This window comes from Tachyglossus aculeatus, chromosome X1 (assembly GCF_015852505.1).
Source record: "Tachyglossus aculeatus isolate mTacAcu1 chromosome X1, mTacAcu1.pri, whole genome shotgun sequence".
Classification (NCBI taxonomy): domain Eukaryota; kingdom Metazoa; phylum Chordata; class Mammalia; order Monotremata; family Tachyglossidae; genus Tachyglossus; species Tachyglossus aculeatus.
In genome coordinates this window covers 69,929,669-69,945,832 of record NC_052101.1, presented here as the reverse complement: position 1 = coordinate 69,945,832, position 16,164 = coordinate 69,929,669, and the positions used below count along the sequence as shown (strand labels likewise).

General features: G+C 40.6%; 1 protein-coding gene across 12 annotated transcripts in view; it reads right to left on the bottom strand.

The window, feature by feature from the left end:
* CADPS (calcium dependent secretion activator) overlaps window positions 1-16,164 on the bottom strand; it is a 527,597-nt gene that overhangs the window by 154,472 nt on the left and 356,961 nt on the right. For all 12 annotated transcript variants that reach the window (XM_038772200.1, XM_038772196.1, XM_038772204.1 and 9 more), the window contains exons 10-11: window positions 13,560-13,668; window positions 5,052-5,264 (exon numbers count right to left, since the gene is read on the bottom strand). In XM_038772200.1, coding sequence (XP_038628128.1) covers window positions 5,052-5,264; window positions 13,560-13,668 — 322 coding nt within the window. The remainder of the gene's footprint in view (window positions 1-5,051; window positions 5,265-13,559; window positions 13,669-16,164) is intronic.

Genomic DNA, 16,164 nt, shown 5'->3' with positions numbered 1-16,164 from the left:
ACATACTAAGCACTTAACAAATGCCATTATTATTATTTTTCTAGACTGTGAGCCCATTGTTGGGTAGGGACCGTCTCTATATAAGAATAATAATGATAATAATAGTGATGGCATTTGTTAAGCACTTACTATGTGTGAAGCACTCTTCTAAGTGCTCTATATGTTGCTGATTTGTACTTCTCAAGCACTTAGTACAGTGCTCTGCACACAGTAAGCACTCAATAAATACGGTTGAATGAATGAATGAAATTAAGGTGGGCAAAAAAAAAAAGGTCAGGTCTCTGACAAGGTCAGAGAGATGTCTGGATTTTCTCCAACAGCACTCCTCAGTTTGGGCACAGGAGCAGAGGAAGTGTACTGTGGAGATGATCCAGAGTTGCAGGTTAGTGGTACAAGATCACTGGAGAAACAGGGGAGTGAGGCAGTTGAGTTCAGTAGAGAGGGTGGTGTTGAGTGAATTATTTTGTGTGTCAAGTTCAGGTAGTTTGAATATGAAGATCAAATGGGGTAGGATAGCTATAGAATACTGGAGGGGGTCAAAATAACAGAGGTTTCTGTAGGGGAAAAGGACAGATTTATGGGGGTGTGTGTGTAAACCTATTGTGGGCAGGTAATGTTTATGTTATGTTGTTGTAATTTACTCTCCCAAGTGCTTAGTACAGTTCTCTGCACACAGTAAGCACACACCACGATTGACTGACCGACAGAAGAATTTCAGAATTGGTGAGGTTAGACAGTTACTGGAGATCATAAAATCAAGTGTGTGTCCAAGTTGATGAATGTGTGAGGTGGGGCAGAGCAGGAACTCTTTGGAGTACAGGAGTGAGAGGAGGCAGACAGTGGAAGGATCGTCAGACACATCCACATGGATATTGAAGTCCCCATGGATCAGTGTAGGGATGGAGAACGAGAGTAGGAATTGAGAAAGGGATCAAAATGGTTAAGAAAGTTGGAGGAGGGACCTGTGGGATGATAGATGTCCATGACTAGAATTTGGCATGGGTGGTAGAGATGGATGATATAGAAGGAGAGGGAAGGTGGGATGGTGCGAAATCAGCACTGGGGAGGGAGAAGGACGCCAACTCCTCCCCCTTTCCCATTGAGTCTGGGGGGAGTGGGAGAAGATGAGGCCCCTCTAGAGAGAAAGGCAGGGGAGACTGTGTCATCTGGGAGAACCAGGTTTCAGTGATGGCAAAGAGGAACAGTGACTGGATTAGGAACAGACCAATGATGAAGGGAAGCTTTTCCCAAGATGGAGCATGAGTTCCACAAACCACACTTGGCTGAGGCTGTGGGGAAGTTTCGTAGGGAGAGATTGGCATGTGGGGTAGGAAAGGGTTGAAGGGGAGGGGGGGGGAGGGGTGGAGCTGTGACAGGATAACAGGCATGGGGTGATCCCTTGGCAACCAATTCTAGTATTTTACCAGATTGTGAAAATGTATCTAAACAAAATCTCTTTGGTTTTAATTCAAGCACATTTCCTCTTGTTCTGTTTTCATGGACATGGAGTACATCTTGTCATCTCTCTCTTTATGAGGTTATTCTCAATTATTCGATCATTTTCTTCTATTTCTTTGGATACTTTCTTGTCTCACCACTGTTTATAAATGAGGGTAACCTACACAGGACATCATACTCTGATATGGGTATGACCAATGTAGAGCTGAAGGATTACTTTTTCATTCTTATATATTTTACTTCTGTTACTAAATCTCCAAATCATGTCGACCCTGCACTGCTGATTCATATGTAATTTATGGTTTACTATGACTCCAGGTCTTTTTCTGCTGCTCATATGCCCATTCCGTCTTTTCTTATCCTATATTCACGTTGTTCTTTTATCTCCAATGGTCTTGCACTGTTCTATTTTTGAATTTTATCCTGTTCCGTAGGATCATTTTCCAATTTGTATAATTCATTTTGAATGCTATTCCCATCATCCAAAGTGTTAACAATTCTGCTCAATTTAACATATCTGCAAATCTGATGACTGTGTCTCTGATTCCTTCTTCCAGGCCATCAATACAGATATTAAGTTGAACCTGTTACAGGAACAATCCCTGTGAGAGAACACTGGAGTTGTTTTTCCAGTTGACAGAAACTTATTGATAACTACCCTTTGAGTGCAACCCTAGAGTCATCTTGCCAGAAGACCACCCCTTTCTACCCTGACAAATAAGAAAATCATGTCAATGAGAATCAGAAAGTCTTTCTGAGCTCTTGATAGAGTTTAGCACATCTATGTAGCCTAATATGCGAATATGGAAGGAAACAAAATAGATCAGTCACTATTTGACTTTCCCCAAGCCATTTTGAGACTAGTATCAATAACCTTTACTGAGCCCATGCTGGGCCCAGAGCACTGTACTAGGCTCTTGGAAACGTATACAAGAATTAAAAAGTTGTGATCTCTGCCCTTTGGAGCGTACAATCTAATCAGGGAGACAGAAGACAAACTGACAAATATATCGTAGTTTATATGTAAGAAAATAGATATGAATAATAGACACAGGAAAATACATAAATAACTAAATATTAAATAAATAGTCAAATATTTATGCTATACTGCTGAGAAGGCTTGTGGAATGACATGACCTGTATTACATTCTTAAATTTTTTTTAATGTTATTTGTTAAGCACGTTTGGGAATCTGGGAATGCCTGGAGAAAGTGACTTGCTAAAGGTCTTTCAAGGAGGAAAGGTCTGTAGTTTGGTGAATCTCAGAGGAGAGGACATTCCAGATGTGTGTGAGGGGGCAGGGGGGTGAGGGGGTGGCATGAACAATAGTTCAGAAGCAGGATAGTCTAGAGTGAGGGAGACTTAGAAAGATTGCTTGTGAGTAATGAAGATCATGAATTAGGATGTAGTGGGAGAGGAGAGTTGATGGAGAGCTTTGAAACTGATGATCAGGGTGTTATTTTTGTTTTATCAGAGAAGCAATGGGTGGAGGGGTGGGTGCCTTTGGAACATTTGGTTTAATGTTTCCCAAATGGTTGAAGAATGATTTGAAGATCTTACTGTGACAAACAGCAAAAAAAGTTGAAAAAGAAGAAGAGGACTGACATTAGGCCGTGTGAGCCACTACACCCTAAGATTATGCTAATCCTGGGAGAATTGTGCAGAAAATTTTCTTTACTATCCAAGCTCACACTTATGTACTCACAAATAGGAAGTATACTAAATTCTGCCATAACGTATGTTTTCTCATTGTGTTTTGACTAGAACACTTAGGAAATTGGGGAAATGTTCATACAACAATGCAAATCTATTAGGAAGCAGCACAACATGACATTGGAAGAAACAGTTAGTGCACCTATATGCAGCACTTTATAATGTGAGCACTACTTAAAGTTGGGCTTTGCAACTCATACATGAAAAGGGAACTGTGAATCTGCTTCTGTAGCAGAATCAAGTCTTTTGGGGTTTTGGGTTCTCAGCACATAAGACTATGGGATCATGTCTTGCTGGAACACATCAATTGGTCATGGAATGTGACAATAATAATGATAAAAAATAATAATGGTATTTTTTAAGTGTTTACTATGTGTTAAGCACTCTTCTAAGCTCTGGGGCAGATACCAGCTAATCAGGTCGGATACAGTCCGTGGCCCACATAAGACTCACAATCACAGTGATTCACTAGCCACTAGTCTACACATTCATCTTGATTTTGTTGCTTTTTGCAACTCTAGTTGACTTTTTGGTGTTTTATTAATATCAACTGGAAAGTCTAAGCCCTTTTTTAGGTTAGGTCATATCGCACGAATAATAAACATGAGGATGGAGAAAATGGTGGCACATTACATGATTGACATCAATGCCTTTCATGATTCTCAGCCTAGTTGCACCCATCTCTGCAGAGGTCCACTGACTTCAAAGAGAGATTCAGGAAATACATGGTTTTATTGAGATAACTGAATTAAAACCTTTGCCAGTGTATGAGAGGGGCACTGTGTAATGGGCTCAACTAAGGAAAGGATTCAAGCTAAAAATACCTCAATCCCTTGAACCTTTCCTCATAGTAAGTATTTTCCATCTCTTTAATTGGTTTTGTCACTCTTCTCCAAACTCTCTCTAGTGTGCATATTGTAGGTAAAGAAGCATTAGGGTAATTCTTTGTATCAACCCTCAGAGCTTGATGGATTTCTACATTTCACAAAAGAAGAGGAAAACCACTGGGAGAAGAAAAGGGAAATCAAATTTATGGATTCCCAGGCCAGTGCTCTATCCATCAGACAATAAAGACTCTGACCTGAGCATCATTATTTATTTGGGTGCAAGGGGATGCTAGTGACCACAGGTCAAATGAGGAAATTTTAGATAGCTGATAAGTAATATATTTTTTAAGTGACTCCAACTGAACATATTCTATTTCCTTTCCCCTTAAATAACATCATGTCCTTTAAGAAAAATTTGAGTTTTACCCAAAATACTCAGAAGATGCAGGAAACAGTTGTGAAGACAGAAATGAATGTGGGAAGAAGAGAATGAGACTGAAGAGTATTAATTAGGGTTGTGGTAATTATTTTTATTTATTGCATAGCTCAAAAGAGATCTTTCGGGGTCCAATGCTTTTCACTGCATGTGCTAATGTCTTATTTTATTTTTAAGATATTCTAATAGTAGAAATTTAAATGTGTTTAAAATCCAGCCCTATTTATAAAGGGATTACATTAGAAAGAAATAATACAAAGAAATATCACAATATATTCCAAGAGATCATGGGTAAACAAACAAATGACTGTGATTTAATAGCCAGTGATTTTTTTTGAAAGCAAAAATCTTATGAAAATGTTAAATCATATTTGGTCCTTGAAAAAGAACGTCAAGTATTGCATTTTAAAACAACATTCAACTAATATTTTTCCCAACCTTTCCCATGTTTTACTGTATACATTCTGACTGAACATCAGCTTGGAACAATGTTTCTAAAAAAAGAATTGCATCCTTTCATTTAGAAATTCAAATTTGTTTTCTGGAGATTCAATGAAGTCTGTAGAACAAATCATGGATCACAGATGGCTCTTTTCTAAGACAACGTATTTACTTACAAAATTGTGAGATTGGAGCATCTAGTTGAGGCACATTTCCTCCTTTAGCATTTAGCTTTTGAACTTGTGTTGGTGGCACAGGTTTGTGTGATTGGCCAGTGGCCCGATACATAGCTTGGACCCACAGGATGCGATCCTGCTCATCATCACTTGCAAATATCACTGTATCACCTTCTTTTACTGCATTGAAGAAGGCTCTGCCACCCTCCAAACCTGAAATGATATGGATTACGAGTGTTAATGGACACCCTCATCATATTGTGCAGTCATCACAAACAAACCTCTGTTTGTAAATATTTTCTAAAATATTCAATTGTTCTCATTTGTTTACTTCCTGTATAGAACATGGGAAGTTTCTGCATTCAAATTTCTTCACCTCTACCAAGTGTCTAAATAAAGAATTAGGATACAATTAATAAGGAGGGGTAAGAGCTACAATCCAATCTCAAATTATGTAACAAAACAATGATTTTAAAATTTACAATTGTTATGATATTTATTAAGCCAAGTACTATTCTGGTCAATGAGCTATACTCAAGACAATCAAATTTATAACCCTGACAAGGAAATAGAACCAAATTTTTTTGTTGAGACACTAGCAATCAATCCTATTTATCGAATACTTACTGTGTCCAGAGCACTGTACTAAGCACTTGGGAAAGGACAATATAAAAAGAATTGGTAGACACATTCCCTGCCTACAATGAGCTTACAGTCTAGAGAGGGAGACAGACATTAATATAAATAAATAAATTAAATTACAGATATGCACATAAGTGCTATGGGGATGCGGGAGGGGTGAATAAAGGGTGAAAATTCTAGTGCAGGGGCAACAAAGAAGAAAGTGGGAGAAGAGGAAATGAGGGCAAAGTCATGCATGGCTTCATGGAGGATATGTGCTTTTAGTAAGGTGAGGTGGAGAGAGTGAATGTCTGTCAGTTATGAAGAGGGAGGGAGTTTCAAACCAAAAGGCAGGACTTGGGCGAGGGGTCAGCAGGGAGGTAGATAATATTGAGGTACAGTGAGTAAGTTCACATTAGAGGAGTGAAATGTGCATGCTGGTTATAGTAGGAAATCAGGGAGGTAAGGTAGGAGGGGACAAAGGTGATTGAGTGCTTTAAAGACTATGGTAAGGTGTTTCTGTTTGAAGTGGAGGTGAATGGGCAATCACTGGAGGTTCTTGAGGAGTGAGGAAATATAGACTGAATGGTTTTGTAGAAAAATGATCCGGGTAGGAGGATGAAGCACAGACTGAAGTGTGGAAAGACAGGAGGCAGGGAGGTCAGCAGTGATGCTGATGTAGTAATCAAGGCGGGATTAAGAGGTTAAGTGATTGGATTAAAGTGTTACCAGTTTGGATGGAGAGTAAAGGGTAGATTTTGGAGGTGTGTTGAGGTTGAACCGGCAGGATTTGGTGACAGATTGAATATGTGGGTTGAATGAGAGAGATGTGTCATTCATTCACTCATTCAATCATGTTTATTGAGCTCTTACTGTGTGCAGAGCACTGTACCAAGTGCTTGGAGAGTACAAATCAGCAACATATAGAGACGGTCCCTACCCAACAACGGGCTCACAGTCTAGAAGAGGGAGACAGACAACAAAAGAAGTAGAGAGGTGTCAATACCATCAGAATATACAGAATTATAGCTATATACACATCATTAATAAAATAAATAGAGTAATAAATATGTACAAATATACACAAGTGGTGTAGGAGGGGAAGGAGGTAGGGCAGAGGGAGGGAGTGGGGGCAATGGGGAGGGGAGGAGGAGGAGCGGAAAAGGGGGGCTCAGTTTGGGAAGGCCTCCTGGAAGAAGTGAGCTCTCAGTAGGGCTTTGAAGGGAGGAAGTGACCTAGTTTGGCAGATGTGTGGAGGGAGGGCATTCCAGGCCATAGGTAGGACATGGGCAGGGGGTCGACGGCGGGACAGGCGAGAACGAAGCACAGTGAGGTTAGCAGCAGAGGAATAGAGTGTGCGGGCTGGGCTGTAGAAGGAGAGAAGGGAGGTGAGGTAGGAGAGGGCGAGGTGATGGAGATCTTTGAAGCCGACAGTGAGGAGTTTTTGCTTCGTGTGAAGGTTGATAGGCAACCACTGGAGATTTTTGAGGAGGGGAGTGACATGCCCTGAGTGCTTCTGTACAAAGATAATCTGGGCAGCAGAGTGAAGAATAGACAGAGAAGGAGGAGTCGAGGATAATAATGATAGCATTTGTTCAGCGCTTACTATGTGCAAAGCACTGTTCTAAGCGCTGGGGAGGTTACAAGGTGATCAGATTGTCTCATGGGGGGCTCACAGTCTTCATCCCCATTGTACAGATGAGGTAACTGAGGCACGGAGAAGTTAAGTGACTTGCCCAAAGTCACACAGCTGGCAATTGGCGGAGCTGGAATTTGAACCCATGACCTCTGACTCCAAAGCCCGGGCTCTTTCCACTGAGCCACGAGGATAATGCCAGGTTTATGGGCTTGTGAGACAGAGGGGATGGTGGTGCTGTCTACAGTGGTGAGAATGTCAGGGGGAGGATAATTTGGGTCAGAATAGGAGAAGTTCTGTTTTGGACATATTACACTATTAATGTAATGAAAGCAATATTGCTTTTATGAAATAAATTATCAGTATTCAGTCTATCTTTTTTCTGGCTATAGAACCAGGCATCTTTTTTGAACAGGACATAGCCTCTTCCTAGATATCAAAGAATAGTAACTGGGGCAGCTACCATTCAATACATTACTTGTCATGGCATATTTTATGCAACATTTTTACATGGAATGGTAAAATGCACATCATTTCTTTCTTTTTCCTTTTTTCTTCCTTCTTTCCTTCCTTTCTTTTTTTCCTCTCTTCTTCCTTCCTTCCCTCTCTCTCTTCCCTTCTTCCCTCCCTCCTTCCCTTCCTTCTGTTCTTTTTTCCTTTCCTCATATTTTTGGATTTCCTTTTCCATTTATCTGTTAAGTTCTGACACCTGTGGCATAAGCATTAGCAAAATGTGAGGCCTTGGATATATGATGGCAAACAAACATTTTAGGAAGAATTCAGTATTGCACATAGGTCAATCAATCAATCGATTTTAACTATTAAGCACTTAATGTGTTTAGAACATCATACTAAGCACTTGGGAGAATATAACACACCACCCCTGCACTTAAGGAACTTGCAATCTAATGGGGTCATTTGAATAAATTACAAATAGGAATACACAGAGTATAAAGATATGTACAAAAGTGCCAAGTGGGGATGTGAGAATTTAAGTGCTTAGGTGATGCAGAAGTGATGAAGTGGCAGTTGAGAAATATAAGGTGAGGAGATTAGAAATTAATCAGGGAAGGCCTCCTGGAGAAGATGTGATTTCGGAAGAGCTTTGAAGATGAGGAGATCTGTGCTCTGTTGTCTATGAAGAGGGATGGAAGTTCTGGCAGGTGTTAGGGTTCTGGCAGGGGGTAGGGAGTGAGCAAGTGGTGGAAAGTGCGAGAGGTGAAAATGAGGCACAGTCAATAGGATAGCTTGAGAGGAACTAAGAGGGGGAACTGGGGTGTAGTGGTAGAAGACAGTAGATAAGTAGGAGGGAGAGAACTGATTAAGTGCCAAAAAGCCAATGAATGGTCAGGAGTTTCTGCTTGATGAGGACAGAAATGGAAAAACATTCAAGAACATCATTTCAGAAATTTGACCTGGACTGCAGAGTGTAGTAGGGACTGTAGAGAGGAAACTGGAGGCAGGGAGATCTAAACAGGCTACGGTAAGTGGAAGCAGCATGGCCTAGTAGGAAGAGCACAGGCCTTGGAGTAAGAGGACTTGAGTTCTAATCCCAGCTCTGCACTTCAATCAATCATATTTACTGAGTGCTTACTGTGTGCAGAGCATTGTACTAACTGCTTGTCTGCTGTGTGACTTTGGGCAAGTCGCTTCATTTCTCCATGCATCAGTTACCTCATCTGTAAAATGGGAATTTAGACTGTGAGCCCCATGTGGAACAGAAACGATGTCCAATCTGATTATCTTGTATCTACCCCAGTGCTAAGTATAGTGCCTGGCACATAATAAGTGCTTAACAAATACCATAAAAAACCCCTGGACCAGTGTGATTGTTGTTTTCATGGAGAGGAAGGGATAGATCCCAGAAATTTTGTGGAGGAATACCCAACAGGATTTGTAGAGAGACTGAATATGAGGGTTTAAAGAGATGGAGGAGGTAAGATAATGTCAAAGTTGGGGAGAGGATAGTGATTTTGTCAACTAGGATGGGAAAGTTAGGTAGAGGTGAGGATTTAGGAGGGGAGATCAGGAGCTCAGTTTAGGCCACATTCATCTTGAGATGTAACAGGGATATTCATATAGAGATGTCCTTTAGAGAGTGAAGAGGAAAACCAGAAGAGAACTGTAACAGTAAAACCAAGTGCTTCCAGGAGAAGAAAATGATCCATGGTGTTGGAAGGCAGCCAAGACATCAAGGAGAATTACAATAGAGTAGAACCTATTTGATTTGTCAAGGAGGTCATTGGTTGCCTTGTAAAAAGCCATTTCAGTAGTGTGAAGTGGGAAGAAACTGGATTGAAGAGAGTCAAGAAGGTAGTTTAAGGATAAGAAGTGGAGGAAGTGGGTATATACAACCCATTCCAGGAGTTTTTGAACAGGAATGGGAGGAGGGAGATGGGATGATAGCTGGATGATGTAGTGGTGTCCAGATAATATATTGTATCAATCAATTAATGGCATTTATTGAGTACTTGCTTTGTGTAGAGCACTGTACTAAAAGTGCTTTGGAAAATGCAATACAACAGAGTTGGTAGATGCAATCCCTGCCCACAAGGAGCTTACAGTCTACAGGGGATAGGGGAGATGTGGGCATGTTTGAAGGCAAAGGAAAAGTAAGCCATCAGAAAGTGAGTGGTTAAAGAAAGTGAGTAGGAAGCAGCATGGCTCAGTGGATAGAGAACGGGCCTGGAAGTTAAAAGGTCATGGGTTCTAAATCCCGGCTCCACCTCTTGTCTGCTATGTGGCCTTGGGCAAGTCACTTCACTTCTCTGTGCTTCAGCTACCTCATCTATAAAATGGGGATGAGGAATGTGAGCTCAGGGACTTTGTCTAACCTGATTACCTTGTATGTACCCAAGTGCTTAGAACAGTGCTTGGCACACAATAAGCACTTAACAAATACTATCATTATTATTAAAGATGTTGGTGAAGGAAGGAAGAACAGTGGTTCCAAGTGTTTATAGAAAGTTAGAAGGGATGGGTCAGAGGTGCAGGCCAAGGTGGTAGACTTTGGTGTGAGATTGTTTGAGGGATGAGGGGTGAGAGTGTTGAGTTTTATGGAGAGGGTAGAGTTGAGGGTATGGATTTGTGCTTCAAGAGAGGGAAGGTTGGATAGAGTCCAAGTGGAGCACGATATCCCAGAATAAGGGGAGGGGTAGTCTATTGATCACAGATATAAGGATCAGAGGAGAGGACAGTTGTGGGCAGTAGGAATGTGACAGAGAAAGCAGGTTAGGAAGCTGTGATGGCAGAGCAAGATTTTGGAATTGGTGAAGTAGAAATGGTATAATGACTTAGCTATGATGAGATACTGCATATGTCCATGGTGGTGAGTAGGTCATTGGCATGGAGCAGGAGGTTTGTGGAGTTAAACACTGAGAGGTTAAAGAGTGAGAGAGGAAGCAAACCACTGAGGAATCATCAGGAATGTCTATATGGATATCAAAATCCTCAAGAATCAGTGTAGGGGAGTAGAAAGAGAGAAGAAAATTGTAGGTGAGGCTAGGATGAGGGTAGAGGACTGTGACTAGTCATTTGAGGTGGATGGTGTGGGCTTCAAGAAAGAGAAATTGAATAATAATAATAATGATGGCATTTGTTAAGCACTTACTATGTGCCAAGCACTGTTCTAAACGTTGGGGTAGATACAAGGTAATCAGGTTGTCCCATGTGGGGCTCACAGTCTTAATCCCCATTTTACAGATGAGGGCACTGAGGCCCAGAGAAGTTAAGTGACTTGCCCAAGGTCACACACATAGCTGACAAGTGGCGGAGCTGGGATTCGAACCCATGACATCCGACTCTCAAGCCCATGCTCTTTCAACTAAGTCACACTGCTTCTCGATGTGGGGGAGGAATACTGCAAGAGCAGCAATGGTGGGCAGGAGGGCAAGGAGCAAGCAGACTCCTGCTCTTTTCCCTGTGAGTCTTGGGGGTGTGGGAAAAGTCAAAGCTGTTTCAGGAGAGAACAGCGTGGCTTAGTGGAAAAACCATGAGCTTGGGAGTCAGAGGTCATGGGTTCTAATCCCAGCCCCACCACTTGTCAACTGTGTGACTTTGGGCAAGTCACTTAACTTCAAGTCACTTAACTTCTCTGTGCCTCAGTTACCTCATCTGTAAAATGGAGATTAAGGCTATGAGCCCCACATGAAACAACCTCAATACCTTGTATCTACCCCAGCCCTTAGAACAGTGCATGGAACATAGTAAGTGCTTAACAAATACCATTATTATTATTATTATTAACAGCAGGGGAGACAGTGTCTTCTGGCATGAGCCAAATTCCAGTGACAGAGGAGGAGCAGTGACAAGGTCAGGAACAAGTCATCAAGAAGGAAAGGGCGTTTGCCTATGATGGAATGGGGATGACATAGGCTACATTTAAAGGGGGTTGTAGGGAGGGCAACAGAAGACAGGGAGGTGTCAGGTTTAGATGGGAGTGAGCTGATGGGGTGAATTACTGGGAATAGTAATAATAGTATTTGTTAAGCACTTACTATGTGCAAAGCACTGTTCTAAGTGCTGGGGAGGTTACAAGGTGATCAGGTTATCCCACGGGGGGCGCTCACAGTTTTTAATCCCCATTTTTCAGATGAGGTAACGGAGGCACATAAAAGTTAAGTGACTTGCCCAAAGTCACACAGCTGACAGTTGGCGGAGCTGGGATTTCAACCCATGACCTCTGACTCCAAAGCCTGTGCTCTTTCCACTGAGCCATGCTGGTGGTTTGGGGCAGTGATGAGACATAAGAACAGAATGTGGTGAACAGAGGATGGGGTTGGAGAGGTCATGGTAAAGTCCTAGGACTTCAAAGACTTCAGCTTTTAGTCTTTAGTCTTCTGTGACCACAGCTTCCAGCTCCTGGCTCTGTCAGAATTCAGCTTCACAGCTTTCTAAACATTGAGAGTAGTAGGCGATGTAATTGTTTCTGGGCTGAAGTCAGGGTCTGATGAGCACCAGACTGTGAGGTGGGTGTGAGCATTAGTGAGCTAATGTGGGACCCAGAACCCCTATGAAATATTTCATCAAAGTATTTATTTCTAAAAGAGAGGGTTCTGCTCTGGGGAGAAGAATTTTAAGGCCCAAAGGTTTAATTAATCTCTAATCAGCATGCTCCTGTCTTTCTGACTGGCTATCAACAGGCCAGATATAAAGTGATGAAAAAAGTGATAGACTGAAAACGAAAGCATTAGTCTAAGGCTTCTTCCCTTTTTCCCACTCCCTCGCCCTTCTCTCTCTCACCCTTCCCTACCTTTCCTCTTCCCCTCCCACTGAACATAAAACAGAGCTAACTTTCACATTTGATCTGGCTCCAGGACCACAATTAACACATTTAGTTGGTTAATATCATGTTTTATCTTTAAGAGCCTCTTTATGTTTAGCACTGCAAAATCTGTGGACAAGCAATGTGGAAGAAGAAAACACATATCATGCCAAAATAAAACACATTTGGAAAGGCATGTCTTGGGTAGACAAAATCTAAATAGTAACTCCTCACAGAGGCTGGAATTTGCTTTTTTCATCCTTTGGAGGCTGTGATTATAGCTTCCAGAGTCTGCAGAACAGGAGGTTTTGCAGGGGACTGTCAGGCATGACTCAATTATCAAATCTAGGCATGCAATTTAGGGCTCCTGAATGTTGTTGCTATTCAATATCTTTTGAAATGGCATGGAATTATGGCAGAAGATACTATTCACAAATGTGAAACTTCTTGAGAATCCTGAACATTTCACGTGGTTTTCAATGATAAAAAAATCCATTCATTGAGAGTCTGTGTGTACATCCAGAATATACCTGAGACAAAACAATTTTGAGTGAGAAGGCATACACAATACTCTCAGAGTAGCTGCTAACTAATCACACATTTTAAAAGTTCTTTGATTTGCCAGCCAGCTAAACAACACAAATGTACATATGCCTAAATGCACCCATCATACACACTTAGCAATATATAAGCAAGTGGTAAATTAAAAGAGCTTTTAAAAATAATCTTATACATAAGGAGGAGGTGGAGATTTATTTTTAACATTATTTTTTGCCAAAACTCACACTTTGGTAAACAATCAATGCCTACTGCAAAATGTGTATACATATATTTTCTCTTATTTGTATTTCTCTCATATATTTATTATCTATTTCTCTCATAGATATCAATTGTAGAGATTACAATATAGAAAATGATGAAGCAATTTGAAACTGCCATAAGGTGGCAAATTTAATTCTTGTCAGGACCATGACACTTGTTCACATACCTGGCTGTGGGTCAGTGTAATCCACAGTATATCCATCAAGCTGCAGAAGCTCCTGAGGTTCGGCCTTTTTCTCCCGGTAACTGCACATTGCAAATGTGTACTGACTCACCTGAAGAAAACCACAATGCTCATTTGGCACCAGGCTCCTTTCAAGGGAGATTCCTAGTTCAAAATCAGTTCATTAAGAAAAAGAGGTACAACCAAACAACTCTCTGTATTTCTCATATCCTCCCTGGATGAGGCCACGTTATCTCACAGCACATCTCCTCAGAAAGCAATAAAGGACACCATCTTTGCTGTCTTTAGTCTTTGCTCATTGATGGATGAAGAACCCACCACAATTATTCATTTCTTTTTAAGGATTTATTTTCTCGCAATTCAACTCAGCACTGATCTATATGTTTTTTTCAAAGTTGTGTATTGCCACGCTTCGAAATCTCCATCCTGTATTTTTAGACAAGTGCTGGAGTGACACCCTGTCACAAACAATGTGAGCTAAATTGTTAGGTGCCAGTCATATTAAAGAAATCTTAAAATCCCCTGATCTCTGCATTGTTGTCACCCATGCTGTAAATGGCAGCTTTCACTTCTTTGAGTTACCATCTGTATGACACAATGCATTCAATGTCAAATCCTTGATGGGAGGGTTTTCAGCTGCAGGGGTCTATGCCCAGCTATGAGATTGCCTTTAGGAGGCCATCAGACACAGCTCATATACTTAACATTTTAAAATCTGTATTGTCTTAAAGAAGACTACTAGAAACCACAGGATATTCTCTGCTCTAGGCTAGGAACTTACAGGAAAATTTACTACCAAATGATTTCAAATGTTTTTGTTAAGTTTGTGTCACAGAAAGAATTGCTTAACATTATTTTATATATCTGGATATTTTCTTGACCTTTGAAGGAACTTTAACTTCAGAAAGTTCCTGAAAAGCTCTCCTTATCCCTGGACTAGGTTCACTTATTTTTAAATTAAAAAAAAAAGAGAACAAGATGAATTATAAGGCAACCAAGTGGATAGGAAATTTGCCTCCTTAAACCACCTATGAATTTTTTTTTATAATGATAGCATTTATTAAGCGCTTACTATGTGCAAAGCACTGTTCTAAGCGCTGGGGAAGTTACAAGGTGATGAGGTTGTCCCACGGGGGGGCTCACAGTCTTAATCCCCATTTTACAGATGAGGGAACTGAGGCCCAGAGAAGTGAAGTGACTTGCCCAAAGTCACACAGCTGACAGTTGGCAGAGCCGGAATTCGAACCCATGACCTCTGACTCCAAAGCCCGGGCTCTTTCCACTGAGCCACGCTGCTTTCCAATGAATTTTTTGATTACAAAGACTCAGGACTGCATCAATATCTGCAATATCAAGATCTTAACTATGGAATTTAATCACAGAACAATGTTCCAGTTGTTGATTGATACACTGCTGCCCTCTCTTGGTTTCTGTTAAAAATTACTATGTACCAAACATTTTTTTATTCTGCATCTAGTTCTTCAGAAGCATTTAAGAAAAACTTTAAACCTTTTGGAGGAGAAGGAAGAATGGAGTGGAAATAGAGAAATTTAAACCTATCCCCATTATTAGTAATCTTTTGTTCCTCCTCCTCCTTGTCTCCAGAGAAAACTGAGTATTCAAGACCTGGCAATATATTTCGAAAACAGCTCTGAAAGTTTTCAAGATGTGTAAAATCCTCAGTTGCTCAGTGGGGCACTCAAGTACAGTTGGGATAAAAGCATAAGAGAACTTATTCAATTCAGCAGAAGTGTTTCAATAGTCCTAGACTCCCCGTATTTCTTCTTTTATCTTTGGTTTGGATTTATCTTGACTGGTATTTGCTAATTTTTGCATTTTATTCATTCCCTGTATAGAGCTGCATATTGCTGCCCCCTTCTGGTCAACTGCCTGAAGTTGTTACAGATAATCCAATTCTCCTACCCAGTTATTCATTAAAACAATTAAGGCCTTTTACATATGACTTCTTACAGTATGAAATGGGACCAGGAGAATGATGTTATTAGAATTATTCTAACTGAGATTCTGTTAGTGATACTCAGCTATCTATCGGTCAGTCCCTTTAGTATTAGCTATTGAAAATTGCTCCCCATTTCCCAATCAGGTCTCTCAACCGAAAATGTGGAAGAATATTTCAGATTTTAAGATTTTTAGATTTCCCTTACTGCCACTACACTATTCCCTCCACTAAAAGCTTAGGAAGTCAATTTTGCTATTCTCCCTAGATAATTAATAAAAGTATTTTTGGAATTTTAAATTCATAGAGAATCCAACTTATATTTCGAGCAAAGTTAAAGATATTTGACAGAATGAGTAAATACTACTGCTGGAAGCTTAATTTAAGCTATTTTAAGATTAATTTGAACACAAAATGACATTAAAAGTGTTCATAAACAGGGCAGGCCCATTTGGGGGGAAGTCTAAAGGAATATTGTGAATATACAATGATCAATCAGTCATATTTGTTGAGTGCTTACTGTGTGCCGAGCACTGTACTAAGTGCTTGGGAGAGTACAATATAACAGAATTGGTAGACATATTCCCTGCCCACAATGGGCTTACAATCTAGAGGGGGATAAAGACATTA